General features: G+C 39.0%; 1 protein-coding gene across 7 annotated transcripts in view; it reads left to right on the plus strand.

Moving 5' to 3' along the window:
* The window catches only part of PIEZO2 (piezo type mechanosensitive ion channel component 2), a 425,559-nt gene that overhangs the window by 364,839 nt on the left and 42,267 nt on the right, over window positions 1–18,453 (plus strand). For 6 of the 7 annotated variants that reach the window (XM_065582029.1, XM_065582034.1, XM_065582028.1 and 3 more), the window contains 7 exons: window positions 756–877; window positions 1,986–2,057; window positions 7,859–7,962; window positions 8,825–8,923; window positions 11,336–11,447; window positions 12,979–13,044; window positions 17,061–17,227. In XM_065582029.1, the coding sequence (XP_065438101.1) occupies window positions 756–877; window positions 1,986–2,057; window positions 7,859–7,962; window positions 8,825–8,923; window positions 11,336–11,447; window positions 12,979–13,044; window positions 17,061–17,227 (742 nt within the window). The remainder of the gene's footprint in view (window positions 1–755; window positions 878–1,985; window positions 2,058–7,858; window positions 7,963–8,824; window positions 8,924–11,335; window positions 11,448–12,978; window positions 13,045–17,060; window positions 17,228–18,453) is intronic. The other variant, XM_065582032.1, reaches the window with a different exon arrangement.

Genomic DNA, 18,453 nt, shown 5'->3' on the forward strand with positions numbered 1-18,453 from the left:
TACATTTGAACAAAACTGAAGTCCCAACGGAGTTAGGGCCATAGCCACAAGTGCATAGGAGGAAGGACGCTGTACCCCTTGAAGGGGTGTAATACCATGCACACTCCTGCTGAGTTGTGGGAGTCTTCCAAAGAAATTCTGCATGAGGCAGCTTTTCCCCCAGAGCTCCTTCTACAGCAGTATAGCCCCCAGTGCAGGACTAGGCCTGACTGGCAGGACTGAGCCTGAATGTTTATACTATAAACATGGAGTAAAATGGCCATTTGCTTGAACTGAGGAAAATGTGAGTATGTTTGTTCCAACTTACTGTTCCACATTTTCCCTCCTGAAATAAGTTGAGCACTTAGAGCAAATCAGCTAGGGCAGCCATGTGACACAAGGCACTCCCAGTCTCCAGGCTGAGTGCTCTGTCTGCACAGCACTCTCACACCCTGCCAGCCTCTGGAGTGAGACACTGGGGCTCGGATTCAATTCTGGTCTATCTCACAGGGCCACGTAGAGCTCATCTCCAGGGCTCCTTAACTGCTTTTTAAATGGGAGATTAATGTACATCTGTGTAGGATGGAGATCTTATTTGCAAATGGCAGAGTCATTTGAGAATCTATTAAAATCCCATCCAGAATTTCCTGTGTGTGTGTGTGTGTGCACGCACACGCGTGTGTGTATGTATACATATAAGTAATATATATTTAAAAGTCATGTTTCTCTGTGGGTCCAAAGGGGTGAAGGACTCAATATGATATCCCATTTTCTAGGATGGACCGTATCAAAGCCAGGCAACAAAAATACAAAAAGGGTAAAGAAAGAATGCTGAGCATGACCCAAGAATCAACAGAAGGGCAAGAAATTCAAAAGGCCTCTGAAGAAGATGATGAAGGTACCTCTAGCATGTTTCCATGCCATAAATGTATCAGAAGTTGGAGCTCAGTGCTAGAAACTCAATAGGCGCGCTCGCTCTGTGTGTGTGTGTGTGTGTGTGTGTGTGTGAGAGAGAGAGAGAGAGAGAGAGATACTGATGTGGTGGGCATTATTAGTGTAATACCATTTTAAAGCTTGATTCATCCAGATAAATATCTGGCTTTTGTACTTCCATTTTGAGAAAATTATTTGCTTTCAGGTAAACAGACATACCTTTTGGTTAAATTTGTGTCTTTTAGCAAGGAACTGAATGACAGACATTTATTTGAGCAACAGCTGTGTTTATAAAAAAAATTAGTGTTTCAAAAAGAGAAAGATTTACGATTTTTCAAGCAACCTTTTCTTGGCTGCTGTGAGTTTTTTGAAACCATTGAAATACACAAACATCTTTTATTTGAACCAGTATAGATTAAAATATCATGAAGTGCCGTTGTTTCCAATCATACCTAACTGGGGTTGAATTTTGGATCAAAAAGTTATTGGCGTTTGAAATGTGCTTTTACAGCTTTGTGTTTATGAATGCATTTTATTTTTCAGAGTATTAACAAATAATGGATTATTTTTTCAGAAATTGACTTCATCGATGATTAATAGAAACTGTTTCCAAATCATGTTTATAGCATTTACAAGCAAGTTTTATGCCTATTAGACAATAAAATTTTTACAAATGAAATATCACTGGACATCTATGTAGACCTTTTTTTGTTTATTTTCCATTAGTTTTATGGAAAATCAGTGAAATCCATCAATGAGTTTTATATTTGTGTTTGTGTGTGTGTGTGTGTGTGTGTGTGTGTGTGTATATATATATATATATAAACTATAAACTTTTTTATTGTACTTGGAGTGGAATACTATTTTTTTTTATTTACTGTGTAAGATAAATCATTAGCATTCTGGGCTACCTCTTAAATCATGAATATTATTCATACTGAGTATATTTAATAGAGTTGAAATCTGATGTGCTTTTGCAGTTTAGATCTATTGCAAAAAATAAGTGATTAAACAAAGTGTAAAAATGTGTTTCTCATTTTGTAAAATTAATATTTGGCCATATTTTATTTTAGGAGAAGCAGACAAAGAGAAAACCAAGGGCAAAAAAAAGCTGTGGTGGCGGCCTTGGGTTGATCATGCTTCCAGTAGGTTTTCTCAATCATCTTACAAATACATGGATTTACCCCTTATATCCTTGACCAGAATGAAGGCATTCCCACAACTTGTTTGTTTTATGCATGGTTTTATGATTGTGACTTGATAGAGTTCTTGATTGTATAAACCAGTGATTTCAACTTTAAACCTCAAGGGACCAAATAAGCAATGTTCTGTATTTGCACATAACGCAGATGTAGGTATTTCTGACTATTTGCAATGATATCAAGTCAAAGAAAAACATGAACCAAAAGAATCTACCTCACACACAAAGAAGGGGGAGCCTCTGAAAAGATGATAAAATGGTTTTAAATTTGAGAGTGGAAGTTTTGCCAATACTGATTAATCGTATGCATTCGGGGCTGGAGCTTAGTCCTTACTAGTTTTATTTTTCAAAGATAGATGGTTCACCAATTGTCATCTCATGCACAGACCACCATGGCCTTCACTGAGAATGGGATTAAGCCAGGTGCATGGGAAATATTCTTATTTAAAAATCATACTAATCAGTTATGTCAATGAGAAGTTAGCCTAAATAAGAACTGTAGGATGAGTCCCTCAGTAACCATGCGAACCTTGATTTGGTGTGATGTTTTCAAAAGTGTTGAGACTTTGCCTAACTCTGTTTCCACTTAAGTCAATTGGAGATTTACTGTTGTCTTCAGTGAGGGTAGAGTTAGGCTAAAGGCTCTAGAAAATCCCACCTTGTATAAATAGAAAGCATTTAAATGTGAGGCCTAGAAATGTATTCATGATTCTGAGATAGGAACTGATGGTGCCCATGAAGCTCTTCTTCCAAAATCTCTGACCTTGTTGGTGAGATTTCAGAGAGCCATTCTCGCAAAAAGTTTATTATAATAATGCTGGCTAGAAGTTCTGGTCTTTTCAACTTCTTCCTCATGTCAAATCTTTCCATAGGTCCCTCTCCGCCAAAAAAATTATCTTCATTACTTCATTGCAGTTGGCACAAAATTGCCCCTATCCTGTGTAGCTGATATTCTCTCAGTGGTGCTCGTTTTTACTAAACTGGGGATAGGAAATCAAAGTTTTTTTTCTGGGAAAACTTTAGGAGACATCCCTTCACAATGTAGAGATTCTCTATTTAAATATTATTTTTTTTAAATAGCAGAACTGCTTAATAAATACTGTTGTATTTAAATACTCCCTGACCCAAAGCCCATTGAAACCAATAGAAAGATTCTCATTAGCTTCAATGGGGCTGTGATCCAGCCCATTGTGAAGCCAGTTTTCAGCGGTGTGCACCTAATCGGCCATCTACATCCCAGATTTAGACAACTAGATAAGCATCTAATCATCTGAACATGCCAAAAAAAAAAAAGTCATTTAGTGCCTAAGTGAGAATTAACATCCCATTAAGGTTCCCACATTTGCAGATTGAGCTCAAACTGTTTGGCCAAATTCTGCTTTCATTTTCACTAGGATAAACATGGAGTTCTCTATTGACTCTAGTTTACGCCATTATTTTAGGATTTACACAGGTTTCATTGAGAGCAGAATTCGGTTCAATATTATATATAATACAACACATACGTAATATATTTTTAATTCCTTTACAGCCCTAAAACTCAGTACAGCTAGCCTGATAATACATGGACAGTTCTACCCTAATTTACACCCTTTATAAATCAGAAGAGAACTGGGTATGGCACTTAATTACCTAAACTCATATGTCCAATTACTAGATCTTAGCTCACAGAAGTCATCTATTCGCAAGAACCGGTTGTTAAACTTAGAAGCCGGTGTAGAACCGGTTATTAAATTTAGAAGCCGGTGTAGAACCGGTTATTAAAGGGGCCGGCAGGTGGGGAAACTCTGGCCTGCGGGACTGTCCTGTCCAGCCCGCCTGAACTCCCAGCTGGGGAGGCTCCCCCGGCCCCTCCCCCGCTCCCACTGGCGCCAGCGCTCTCGGCAGCTCTGCAGCTCCTGCCACTTTGAGTAGCATGGTAAGGGGGCGGGGCCAGGGCTGGGAGGAGGGGTTGGATAAGGGGCAGGGAGCACTTGGAGGGGGTGGAGGTTCTGGGGGGCGGTGAGGGGATGGGGAACGAGGGGATTGGATAGGCGTGGGAGTTCCGGGGGTCTTTCGGGGTGGTGGTGGATGGCGTCGGGGCAGTCAGGGGACAGGGAGCAGGGCAAGTTGGGTGGGGTTCTGGGGGGCAGTTAGGGTGGGGGGGGTCTCGGGAGTGGGGGTCAGGGGACAAGGAGCAGGGGGGTTGATGGGTTGCAGGTTCTCAGGGGAGCAGTTGGGGGCAGGACGTGGGTTGGGGTCGGATGGAGGGGGAGACAGGCACGTGGTGCTTGTATTCACAGCGCGGTTCCCTACCGGGTCTTCGGCGGCACTTCGGAGGCGGGGGGTGGGAGGGTGTCTTCACTCGCTCTGGGTGAAGGACCCGCCGCCGAAATGCCGCCGAAAACCCGGAGCGAGTGAAGACTTCCCCCTGCCACTGAAGTGCCGCCGAGAACCCAGTAGGGAACTGATTATTAGGATTTTGGGAGCTCATCACTGAGTATATGGTACTGATCAGAGTGCAAAGTTAAACTGAAACATATGAAACATTTATGAATTATCACTTTCAATCTTGCACCTCAAGAGTTGCTTGTTTTTTCCCTTCAGACATATTTTTATGGTCTTTGTGTCCACTTCCGTATTTTTGTGTATGTGTGTTCTTGCCGACAGTATTTTATAGTATATTACATGCCTTTTTCTGTCAAGTCACAAGTAAACTGTGCCTATGTCTTTCTGTTTCTAAAGAGCATAATATTGCTTTAGAGAGACCTATCCTTTTTCAAAAGCTTGCTTCTTGTCATTTCAGTTTCATTTAAAACAACAACAACAAAATAAACACAAGCTACAATTAGCAACTGTTTTCTTACAATTTTAAACTACAATATTTTTGGAAGGAATTGGATATGGTCTGTCTTAACCCTCATACTGGTTTTGTAGTAAACAGAAGAACTGCCCAATAAGGCCTTGATTTCAGCAATTTCTGATTCATTTCACCCTCATTATATCATGTTCTTAGGGAACAACATGAATTTTGGTGTTTAAGCAGTGAGCATTATTTAAATTATTTATTGCAATAATGCAGAAATTTATGGAAAGCATCATGTAGCCTGAGCCTACAGACACTGCATGCCCTGCCATGCAGACTCACTACCGTGTCCATTCAAATAAAGGGGACTATACAGAGTAGAAAGCACAATAGTACTTACTGTAGTAAGTGTTTGCAGGATCAGGCCCACAATTTGGATATTAATATAGACTGAAAGGAAGGTCTTCTCCATGGAAGGGCCACCATTTGTAAATACTTGTTAGTATTTCTATACCCACTTTCCGTAAAAAGCTAAAGAGATGTCCTTTTTAGTGTTTTGGCTTATGCCTGTAGGTGTGTTTACTTCTGTTGAGGAGCCTGCGCTACTGGAGTTCAGTGTTTGATACCAGTTCTGATGTTTGCTAATTGGACCATTCATTCGTTTATACAGTTATGCACTCAGATACCTTCTAATCACACTCTGACAATGGGATGGGAAACATCTGTGAGATTTTCCTCAGTGAGATGTCTCCCAAACTGTTCCAATGAGGGAAGCAGGGCTCCTCCAGTCCCTGTGGAACAGACCCCTGAGCCCTAAATGGATCAGCAGGTGCCAGAGCCAACTCCATAGAGGTTCCTTGCTTCTCTGTTGGCTGTGTATCCCCATCCTTAACAGTTCTGCTCTAATGGAGTGATGCAGACAGCTCCCAGCTGTCCCGATAGCTCCCAAATGGGGATTCCCAATATAGGTGGGGAGGAGAAAATAGTACAGTTCCCACTCCTCCAGCCCTACTCCTCCCTTGACCTGCCCCTTCCTCCCTTACAAATTCCCACATCAGTGCAGAGTTCTCTATGACGCATGGAAAAAAGAGGAATGTTGCCACAAAATCCCCTCCTTCAATGGGAATGGGGGAGGGGATCTGTGAGTGGATTCATGGGGCACAAATCTGGCCATTAATTATTTTACTTATTAAATGTTTTAATAATGCCCTTAGGCAGTTAATGTGCTCTCTGTTCCATCCTAAGATGTATCTGCCAGAGTGTGGTGGTGGTGTTCAGTCATACTTTCTTTTTCAATTAAAACATTCCTTATTAGCTGTTAGAGGAATGTTTTGTTACATTACTGTCTCTTCAGAAATATTGGAGTGCACAGCCGTGAGAGAGAATTTACGTGAGTGTTTGTACAATACCGCAGCACAGTGGGGCTCCAGACTTAAGGGGGCCTGTAGTTGCTACTGTATGACAGATCATACCAAGCAATACTCTGCAATATATTAACCCCTAAGTATCACACAGACTGTGGATCTCATCCTGCTGGCCTGTCTGTGGGGACAACTTCGGTTATCAGCCCCACTGGAATTTTTCCTGAAAAACAGCTCCAGGTTAGGGGCCTTACATTATGAACATCTCTGTAAGCTTTCATTTTTAACGTCTCTTCTGGGGACATTCTTAGAGGCCTGTGTGAAATATTTTTACTTGTTTCAACATGTTTGTATTAGTCAAGATTTGTGATCCCAATTCTGCAATCAGATCCATTCAGGTGGACTCTTAATCCCTCAGAGCCCCATTGATTAAATGGAGATCTGCACAGCCCCAGAGGTCCACCTGAGCAGACATGACTGCCTCTGTTTTTAATGGCAACTTATACCATGTCTATGTTTGGATAGAGAATTGGCAACTTTCATCTCAGGTTTAAGATTTAATATGATTTATTAGTGTCCATCTGAGCAGAAAAGAGACATACAGACTGCTAGGTATGATTGACTAGGGTTGAAGCTAATTTTATTTTTCTAGAGGTTTATAATGAGGGTTAAATGTACACTTTTTATATAAATATATATTGTTCCATATGTCTTAGGTGACTATGTGATATTTAGTCTAAGTAACTATTCCTTTAAAATCTTTCCGTTTACATGCAGGTATTACTTTACCATTCTTCACTGCCAAACGTAATACCATGACTTTGTTTTTTCTCTTGCTCGTCATCTTATTTTTCATTTCTTTTGTTTCCCTTGTTCATTCATGTTAGGCCTGTTACCTTATTACATACCAAAATAATGCTTCTGTTCAAGGATATAAGGCCCAGTTCATTCACGCTGCATCTTTAATGTATGGAGGTTTCAGAACCTTTCTGAATCCATGGGCAAAAACCTCATTTGTGATCATGTTTAATAATAATAAAGTGATTCATTTTAAACAAGCCAAGGTTTTCCATTACCTCATCAAAGCTTAAAAGTTCGAAGAAAATAACTCAGACATCCCATTATGTAGTTTTTAAAGGATGCCTCAGCATTTAAAAAAGCAGTTCTGTACTCTTTGTCCAGTTGTACAATTTATGTAAAATCATTAATTTACCTGCTGAGATTATTTTACTCTCTAACAAATGAAAGCAACCATCAATCCTTGATACATTTAGGTTTAATCATGTATCAAGTTCCTGTCAAATAGTTTAACGTAATAACTTGGTCTACTTCAAGCTTTTTCTTTACATTTTGCCAGCCCTGTTCCTCTTTGTGGTGATGTTTTCTTAGTTTATTCTTATTTCTGTCATGCCCAAAGTACCACATACTCTAACACCAAATAATCTGTCCGACACCGAGTCCTGTTCATCTCTTGTTACATCTCCATTTCTCCTGCTTTGGAGTCCGTTACTGACTGGCTGGTTATTTATACATCTTTGGCTCAGCTCAGATTAGAGCTCCTTTTTTACAAGAAATAAGCAAATATTTTGTTTCATTTAGTGGTCAGAAGTGGAGATTATTATTTATTTGAGACGGATAGTGAAGAAGAAGAGGAGGATGAAAAAAAAGATGATGAAGAACCTCGGAGGAGATCTGCATTCCAGGTATTTTACAGTAATGTGCTTGTCAGTTAAAGTTCTTACTGAGAGATCTTAAGTTAAGATAAAAGCATCTCATAACATACTCTCATACATTAAAGCTGACCGTAATTGTTGTTAATAGGTGGTGCCAGATGTTTAGCTTTTAAACAAAACCTAAATTTGATGTCTCAAATACTTGATATTGTCCTTTGTTTTTCATATTGTTAAAATATTACCATTCAAGACTGAAATCATTGCTTTCTAAGACCAGAGGATCCTACCCTTACCCAGGAGCTGTGACCATATAAGGCTCTTGATCCATGCACGCATCTCCAGTTGTGCACATGAGAACTGAGGGTGGAATATGGCTCTTAATACTGTACATTTTTGCCAGAGAGTTGGGTTGAGGCAGAAAAGTATGTTAGCTTGTGAGTAGCTTGTCAACTGCTTGGTCAGCTTTCCACGTTCCATAGAACTTCCATTACTGTGTATGTGTGTAGCTTTAGTACAATACTAACATTTACTTGCTGTTTGTTATAGACCCTACTAAATATTTACTTTTAACTACTCTGTTTTCCTTTACCATAAATTGCCTCTAACAATCATCTGTCATGGGATTATAATGATATCTTTATCAGCTTGACCATTCACTAGGGTTTATATTTATGGACTTAGAGATAATGCTTTATATAAGCATTTATTTATTAGGGTAATACAAAAGCTCAATAATTATCTAACTGAAAGTTTATGGCAAATAACACATTTGTTTTCAATTAATGTAAACCCTTTAATAACAATTATATAATTACAATAATACAGAAGATAACTTTTTATTAATACTTTTCCTTTTTTCTACTAATTGCTCTTCCTTTGTCGTCCTTTGTAGAGAGCTATTGGGAAATTTGCTTCAGCCATTTTAGCCTTGCCAAAGTCTATCATTAAACTGCCCAAAACTATTCTTCAGTATTTAATCAGAGCAGCAAAGGTATTTGCCGTTTCGCTAGTGTGCAGTATGTGCCCTCATTACATAATATTCTGGCATAATGTACCCAACTGCCTTTGTCTGCATTTTTCCTCTTGTATGAACTGTCTGAGGAGCTGTGAGAGTCCAAAGCTGTGAGAGTCCAAATGTCATCAGTTGAACTATCTGAAGTGTGCAAACTACAATAAGTTGTCTGTCTTATTTTAACTATGACCTCAGAGAGAAAATGCAGATGCAAATTTTGGTTTTCTTTTGATATTGCTGGCTAAGGTATTGTAAGAGGGTCACATCAAGTTGCATGCATCTTTAGACAGTGTGGTAATCTCTCTCAGAAAGCTGGTAAGACATTTAAAGTAAACTAACAAAATACACATTCTGTCCCAAACTCCTTGTCCTAGCACTTTAGTTTAGTTCTAGATCATCACAAATCTTATCTGTGCATCCTTAGCATTTTCTTTTGTCTTCCTCAAATAAATTTAGCACATTCCAGCCTTTTATAGTGCTCGTGGTAATGCACTCCATATACACAACATGATACTACTTTAGAGTAAGCACTAAATGCGTTATTGATTAACCACACCAGACCATAAGCCTATACGTTCTTGCTTGTCAAGTGTTGTCCAATACTGAAATTCTAAAGCAAGATATATATTTTCCCTGGCAGAAGTTGAAATACCCTGTCATTTAACGTAACTAGAGTTATAGTCGGTTTATTAATTTCATTTCTTTTCTTCATTCTTCCTTTCCCCCATTATCTCAGTCTGTTCCATCATCTCTATGTTCTCCTCTGTTTACAGTATGATTACAAGCTGTTCAATAGTAGACTTTGACAGTGCCTCACCTATAGTATCCAATGTGGTATGTTAGGTCAAGTCATTATTAAAATTGGATAAACATTCCTCTAGATCACCCTCCCTTAACAAACACTCCTTAAAAAGCAAAGAGGATTCCATGCCTCCTATGCCAAGACATTTTTCACATGGCATTTGCATTGGACAAAGCAGCCTAGTAAAAATAAAATAGCTGACCTTAAGAGACTAGGAAAGAGACCAGCTTCCCTACTGTACCAGATCATTTCCCCCTCACAATTATTGAGCACACGTTCACAAATCAGAACCAGTCTGAAGATTTCCTTTTCTGTAAATTCAGTGAAAAGACAATTTTGTGAAAGTTCTTAAGATTGTGTTTAGAATGCCTCGGAGTGATTTCTGTTCGTAAAATAGCAAAAACAAATAAACAAAAGGAACATTCACAATGTTATCTCCTGTAATGGACAATTCCAGCTTCCCTGAGACACAGGTTTGCTCATGTTGTTGTGTGCATGCTTGTATTAGTTTGCTTTATTTTCCTCTCTTGCATGAAATCATGTGCTCCTTGCTTAACAACTTCTGTTGACTAGAAATGAAGAATGCCAGTTGCAAATGATTTTCATTTTTGAATGAAAATCATAAAAAAAACAAAAACACATCTTTTGTCTCAAATTGCTATGAAATTGTATTTAATGCCTTTAGCTCCTGTTTCATGTTATGCTGCGCTGGAAAAAAAATAAAATATTATTGCTTTTTTCAGTAACCTTTCCCCACACCCTCAGCAGAGCTATCCAAACTACTACTACATGGTAATAATACTTAGCACTGCTACAGCACTTAATAAACATTGGACAAACTCCTGCTTACTCACTCAGGGAAATCAGATTAATGTGAGTATGGTGAGCAGGATTTGGCCTGCTAGCTAATTCATCCCCATGAAATCCCACGGATGCATGTAAGTATTATTATCTCCATTTTCCAGATAGAGAAACTGAGACAGAAAGGTTAAGTGACTTACCCAAAGCAACAGAGGAAGTTTATTGTCAAAATGAGGATGAAAACTCAGGAGTTCCTGGTTATTAGTTGTAGACTGCTCGTAGACTACTAGACCTCTGTCTGTAATCCTCAGATGGAAAGAAAATCACATAAAGTATCTGAAATTTGCCAACACAAATACTAGCATTGAAATATTAATAGCAATTTTTGATGTTTTAGATTATTGGTTATAACACTTGCTGTTAAAGTTTCCATTTCCTTGCACCTTACTTGTAATGCTGATACAGGAGAAATATAAATTCGAAAGATTTGGGGGAAGTGAGCCAAATGTACAACACTATGTTAATTCCCAAATTTAATTCCCGAACATAAATTTTTGTGGGTTCTTATGAAACTTAGTTCATCCACGAGCATTTTCACATTTGGTTTCATGTTGACGAAAACAGTTCAAGAAAACTCAGCAGATCTGCAGAGAAGGTGTTTGGATTGGGATTCAAAATGTTTGCTCACCCTCTGTTTACCCTAAATATGTATTCCTGCGTGTGTTTTACTTTACTGTTTACTTTTAAAACATGAAGAATCTGGAAATAAATGAGTTTGTTTCCTCCAGTTTGTGTATCAGGCCTGGATTACTGATCCTAAAACTGCACTTCGACAGAGGCGCAAAGAGAAGAAAAAGTTTGGGAAGGAAGACAAGCGAAGGCGAAAAGGATCTGGGGATGGTGTGTATGCTTTTGGATGGTCTTCAGAAGTCCCCTTTAAACAAACAAACGAAGCAAAAATTCATTCTTCTTTCAATCCCTGGTGTAGCAGGCAACCATACTAAAAAGATTAATCGTGACCAAACATTTAACATGTACCAGCAAGGAGGAAGGAACACAAGCCTATATAGGGAAAGAACAGGTTAAAAAATATGTATATATCTTAGATTTATTCCAATCAGCAGGACGTGATGAAATTCATCCTAGTGTACTTAAAGAACTAGCTGAAACAATTATATTTGAGCATTCATGGAGGATGGGTGAGGTCCCAGAGGACTGGAGAAGGACAGACACAGTGCCTATCTTTAAAAGGGGGAACAAAGAGGACCCAGGGAATTATAGATCAGTCAGCCTAACTTTGATACCTGGAAAGATACTGGAACAAATTATTAAACAAGCAAATTGTAAACACCTATAGGATAAGGAAATTTTAAGGAATAGCCAGCATGGATCTGTCAAAAACAAATCATGTAAGGCCAACCTAATTTCCTTCTTTGACAGGGTTACTGACCTAGTGGATAGTTTGGAAGCAGTAAATGTGATATATCTTGATTTTAATAAGGCTTTTGTTAGGCAGCATTTGGCAGGCAGCAAAGAAAAAACATTCAAATTTAACATTCTTTTCTTAGCATCACAAAACTGTTTATGTACTCTGAAATGTTTAGTTTGTAAATGATTTACAATTCTTGAGTTTTTGCTGCATTTAAAAAAACAGAAATACTCATCAGAAGTATTTTTGCCAATGTGTATTTGAAAAAAACATTCATCCGGAAGCAGTTACATTAGAAGTCCCTCTATCGGTACCTTCCTCTGGTACTTATTTAATTCTCTTCTGTCACTAAAGATACAACTGCTATGTTAATATATCAGATACTATTGGGTCACTTCTTTGACCCACTTAGTCATGTCTGTGATTTTTTTTTAATGGCAAATATCTGCACTATAACGACTGTTACGCTTAAATAAAACAGCACATGATAGATTCAAAACAACCCTTCTGCTTTGTTTCAGCTAATCGGGTCCATCTTCATGCTGTTGTCAATTCATTTATTCTCAATCAGCATGAAAGTTCAATGAGTTAAAGGCAAATGTAGGTTTAAAAAGATATGCTAGGATATTAAAGTTTCTAGAGGATTAACCAGCAAACTTTTAAGGCTAGATCTTCAGCAGCTGTAAACAGGCATAACTTGGTTGAAATCTATGCAACTGCATTGATTTACACCAGCTAAGGATCTGGCTTTTAAAGTAATTGATAAACAAAATGTCCTTACAAAAAATAAAACCGTATCATTCATGGACCAACTCCAACTATGTTGTTAGAATGTTTTCTCCCACTTGGATCCTGTGAGATCTGGAGAAACCTGTTCTGCTAAGACTGGATGTATCCAAGTACTTTTTAATAACCATGAAATCTCTCTTCAATTCTAGTGGGATTTACATGTTAACCTCTGTGGGAAAGGCTTTACTCATTGCTTATATTTTAATTTGGCAGGTGCTACTGATGTAGAACATGAAGAGAGAGAAGATGAACCTGTCAAAAAGAAATCAGATGGGCCAGGTATGCAGGCAGAAGAAAGGCTGCACTAGTATTGCATTGTAATTGTGATTGCGGGGATAAATGGCGTTACCATGTGGTCAATATGTAAGTAACCCAACGGCAACATACAAGCAACGTGATTCTCTCCAGCTTTCATCTGTTCAGTCAGAATCACAACTGACTCTAGTCTAACCAAATACAGACATATTCATTCATGAAATCACAGAGGAAGAGGTCATGACCTACTAAATCATCCAGTCCACTTCCCTGACAGTACAGAAGTGTTCTCACTTTCAGGTGTTTTATCCAGTAGTTTTAAAAATCCCAAGGAAAATGTCTTTCACAATAGAAGCAAATACTCTCAAGCTCTTCCCCAATGTATCAAACAGACATCAACATTTGCATAGTCTTCTGGCCAGTGGATGTATATGTATTATATATTTGTGTACTATATTATGCCTATCTAGGATCCAGTCCTGCTTCCATTCAAGTCAGTGCCAAAACTTCTGTTGACTTTTCTTGTGCAGGATCTGGCCTTCAAATTTTAAGACCAGTAGAGCCAGGATCCTATATTTATTATATATTGTGCACTGCTGAGCACCCTGTTCTGGCTCAGTTAGGGACCAATACTGCAAGAAGTTGAATGTCTCCTGCAAGGTAATGAATGACCTTAAATCCCATTGATTCTAACTTCCAATGGAACTTGAGAGTGCTCAGCAACTCACAAGAGGCAGCCAAAAACTTGGCCAATAACAATAAGCTGGTAAGGGATTTCTCCAGCTTAAGAAATGAGTACAGCTATGCCACATCCTAAAACTAACAATGTGAGTCAGATCCTCAGGACTGGCTCTTTGGCTTCAGGTGGTGTGAATAGAAGGATGGTGGCTTCCTCTTCAGTCTAGCCTTGACCCGTTCTCACCTGCTGCAGTGTGACCTTCTCTTCTAGAGCTATTTATCTCCTGTATTTATAATGAAAAGGGCATTCTACTCTCCAGCAAAACTTGTGCCGCAGAGTGAACCATAAGGTAGCAAAGGTCAGAAGCATGAGATACCTTGTCCCTTTCCCACAAGATCAGCACTTCTCAAAAGAAGAAAAGGTTCTTACTTTCTTCCGGCTTTTACTATCTCATGGCGTAGCTTGGTCAACTAACATACGGAGATGAATTTCAGTGAATGTGGATGGTCTGATGAGGGTTGAGGAAAGGGAAATATGATGCTAATTGGATTATTATTGGGTTTGATTGGAGCAAGCATGAAACATCTTTCAGATTTGATTTTAACTGTTTCACCCATCCCCTAGATAAAACTCATTGAAGGAAGTGTTTCCAAAACTGGAGGGAAACATTATTAGAAAGGGTTATTCTAGTTAACAGCTTTGGACCAAATTGCTAGGCGCCTGCTACTCCCATTAAAGTCAATGGGGGCAGCAGGTTTTCATTCTCTCTCAGTATTTGACCCTTTAAGTATAACAGTCTCTCCAGAAAATAAATCGTTCCCTTTCTGAAGATGTTTACATGTGATCGATCCCCAAAAGATTGTTTTTAAAAGGTGACAGAGAACAGAACAGCCACAGACTCATTAAAAATGTATACTACATCACCTCCAATCCTGAGAGAAAAATGACCTTCTAGATTAGATTGGAAGTCACTGGCAAAGCATCTCAGTGAGACCATAGGATACCTATAATAGCTGAATAGTAAAATAGACTTCTTGTTTGTAAGTAAGCAGAGACTGCCCCACAATTAATCTCAATAGTGTAAATGGTACCCCATCAATTGTGAGGGCATGTTTCAATACAATATATACTGTCTGCATACATGCTCTGTGTGTGTATGCGAGAGAGAGAGAGAGAATCACATTTTCTTTTAAACTGTGCAGGAGTACATCTGAAGTCATAGGCACCATTTTTGAGTTGCCAGGGGATACTCGACCCCTGCTCCACCCCAGGCCCTGCCCCCAATCCACCTCTTCCCCCAAACCTCCACCCTTGCCCCGCCCAGTTCCACACCCTCCCCCCAGCACCTCCTGCATGCTGCTGAACAGCTGATCTCTGGCGAGCAGAAGGTGCTGGGGGGGGGGGGGAGAGGAGCTGATTTGGGGGGGCTGCCAGTGGGTGCTAAGCACCCACTATTTTTTTTCCAACCCTGGAGCACCCATGGAGTTGGCATCTATGTCTGAAGTTTAAAGAAATTGCAGTGCTCATCAGAAACAAAAATTAAACTTTACCTTATAGTGATAAGATTTTGGTTAGCCCAAATATGAGTACCTAAAAGTATGTAGGAATAATGCTTTGGTTAGTAAATTATAAAATCCCTCCAAACCCAAATAATACAGAAAAGCACTGGAAGTGAAAACAGCAATTGGATAACGGTAATGCAAAAAAAGTGGGGGAGACGGGGGGAGGGTCAATGGAATCATTCAACAGTGGGGTGGCTCCCTGAATTAGAAATGCATCTGTTTTTAACATTTCTAGGTATCTACTGCATATTACTTTGTTAGTGTACAACTTTTGCATGCCTTTTAAAACACTAACTACTCACATCCCAAAGTGCTGAACAACATAGTCTGGTGACATTGGTTACTGACACTGTTAAAAAGCTTCTCAACAGCAGAGCTATAATGCTGACATAGGTCCATTCCGTAATAAATACTGTAAACATTTTAGCTGCATATTGTAGATTCTTCCACTAGGTCAGCATTAGATACATATATCTGGTTCTTTCAGATTTGGAAACCACAACATAGGGCTAGATTTTGGTTTGGAAAGAGGATTTCAGCACTTTTATGCAGCACATAAAGCATTGTCAAACTATGAGAGGGTGGGATGGAGATGGGTTGCAAATAGTGGCATGATTCTATAAACCCCAAAATACCCAGAGGAGCACCTACTCATATGAGAAGTACCACTGATAGTGCCAACAGCACTATTCAAGTAAGAAAGTACTCCTCAATCCAAATTTGCTGAATTGAAACCATAAAAAGAATTCCAACTAAAACTACTGTTGTGTGTTTAGATGCAGTGGTTGTTAAACACTGCTCCTTGCAACATTTACCTCTTATTGTGGAAGAGGAATATATATGTAAGATTTCAGCTAGTGAAGTGACTTGAGAGTAGAAGTCAACTGACTACACAGTGCAGAATATGTGAGAAAGAGGGTTCATGAGATGAGGCCGTGTATCCCAGATACAAGAGTAATAACTGTAGGCAGGTCAAAGATACCAGCTCAGGCTAGCAAGGTCCAGGCATGAAAGGAGAACTGGCTAGGAGAAATTCCACTGGACAGAAGAAAATGAATGTACCGAATGGATGAATAAAGTGCCCAGTTCTACAAGGTGCTGAGTGCCCACAACTTCCATTCAGCTGCTGGAACTGAGGCTGTCTGCACCTCTTAGTAGATGCTTAACCCTTAACCCTTAGGGCTTTACCCTGCAAAACCCTTCCACACTTGAGGAGTTCCTCTGAAGCTGGTGACGATTACTTATGTGACTAGCAAGATCAACCTTTTAAAGGAGAAAAAGGCATTCCAAGATTACAAACACTAGTCAGACAGGCCATGTCTACACAGGAACACTCAGGAAACTTCAGACAAATTGACTAAAGGTGTGAATTCAATGCACATAAACTTAAGTTTGTTAACCCCCCCCCCCCCCCCCCGGATTAAGTTACAACAAACTAAGGCCATTTTATTTCTGAATAAGAGCAGCCACATTGGGAGGGTTGTGGGGTAGGTGGGGGTATTGATACGTATAAATTTACGCACATTGACTTCACACCTTTAGTTGATTCATTTTAAGTTTCCTGAGTGTTCATGGGTAGTCCTGGCCATAGAAAGGTAGGAAGATAGCCCCAACAAACCACATGGCTTTCAGCCATTTGCAAACATTCCTGTTGCTGATAGAGAGAGGTCTTGCAGCCTGGATTATTATATTCAATAAAGTAAAAATTGAACTAGCTCTTGTGAAATGTCAGAACAGGATCATCATGTGAATAAAATAAGTTTATGTTCATTAACTCTATCACTTATTTCTCCTCTCAGATAATATCATCAAAAGAATATTTAATATTTTGAAGTTCACCTGGGTCCTTTTCCTGGCAACTCTAGATAGTTTTACAGCTTGGCTCAATTCCATTTCAAGAGAGCACATTGATATCTCTACTGTGCTGAGAATTGAGAGATGCATGCTGACCAGGGAAATTAAAAAGGTAACATACGTTGTGCTTTACTTTTGTTCGTACCATTTGCATTGCAGTGATAAATGAGAGGTTTATCTTTTCAACTTAATATGAGGCAGTGTACTAGAAATGGAAATTTGTAAAAGTCTCACTTACACAGATTTTAGAAATAGTCTGACTTCTGTAATCCTCTGTTGCATTCTATTTCAAGAAAACAAAAACAGATACATCTCGAGAACTGTGGTTCTGAGCATATGTGCTAGAACTAGGGGTATTGTAACCCCCTGGCTTGAAGTGGTTTCCATCATATACGGGGTTTACAGTTTGGTTCAATGACTCTCAGCACCTCCACTATACAAATAGTTTCAGCACTCTGTCTCTGAGCCCAAAGCGGCTGATTGGAAAAACAAATGTGCTTAGGGATTTAATTCTGAAACACCCATTGAGGAGAGGGATTTATAGTAGACATTCAGAAATCACATTAGGAGAGAGGAAGGCCTAGCAATGTTCATAACAGCTCAAATATTTGGCTCAATCTGGGTCTGCTCAGACTCCTAGAAATGCAGCTCACACTGGGCATGTGTGGCTTATCATATAAAATAATATGGTCACTCCTGTATGTACATTTAAAACATAGAGTGCTTTTGCTTTCACAGCCATTCTCCTTTATTATGATCCTACAAAAAAGCTATAATGCTGAATGCGTGCCCTTATAAATATTTAAAAGGCAAAGGGTCATAATGTCACAGACACTTGATTATAATTTCACTGCGGAAGCAGTGGGTAAATATTTTTTTTTCCTCAAAACTTTTGGTTAAAATGTGTTTCTAAATTTGAAATCTTGACAAAAAAGAAAGTTTTGAATCAAATTTAATTTAGAGAGAGAGAACTGAAATTCAAACAAGTAATACTAGCAAAGGAACAGCAACATATTTTCATGTAATTTATAATTGATCACTTTACTGAAATAAGGAAATCTGTGCATAAAGTCTCCATAAAACTCAGAAAAATGACTATGCAAAATAGCAAACTTCTTTCTCAATGCATGTTCCAAAGTCAATACAGCTATTGGTGGAGTGAGTTGGATACTGTTTGGCCTTAGGAAACATCAGTAAAGTTGTGATAGCCAGAAAGACGTCTGCTTGGCTCCTGTGCTCAGGGTTGTGCTTACTGTTAATGAAACCATCCTTTCGTTGACAAATTTGACCGGGAAGTCATTGAGAGAATAGATAGTGAAGCCTCTTTTTACAGGGAAA

The sequence above is a fragment of the Chrysemys picta genome, chromosome 2 (assembly GCF_011386835.1).
Source record: "Chrysemys picta bellii isolate R12L10 chromosome 2, ASM1138683v2, whole genome shotgun sequence".
Classification (NCBI taxonomy): Eukaryota; Metazoa; Chordata; order Testudines; family Emydidae; genus Chrysemys; species Chrysemys picta.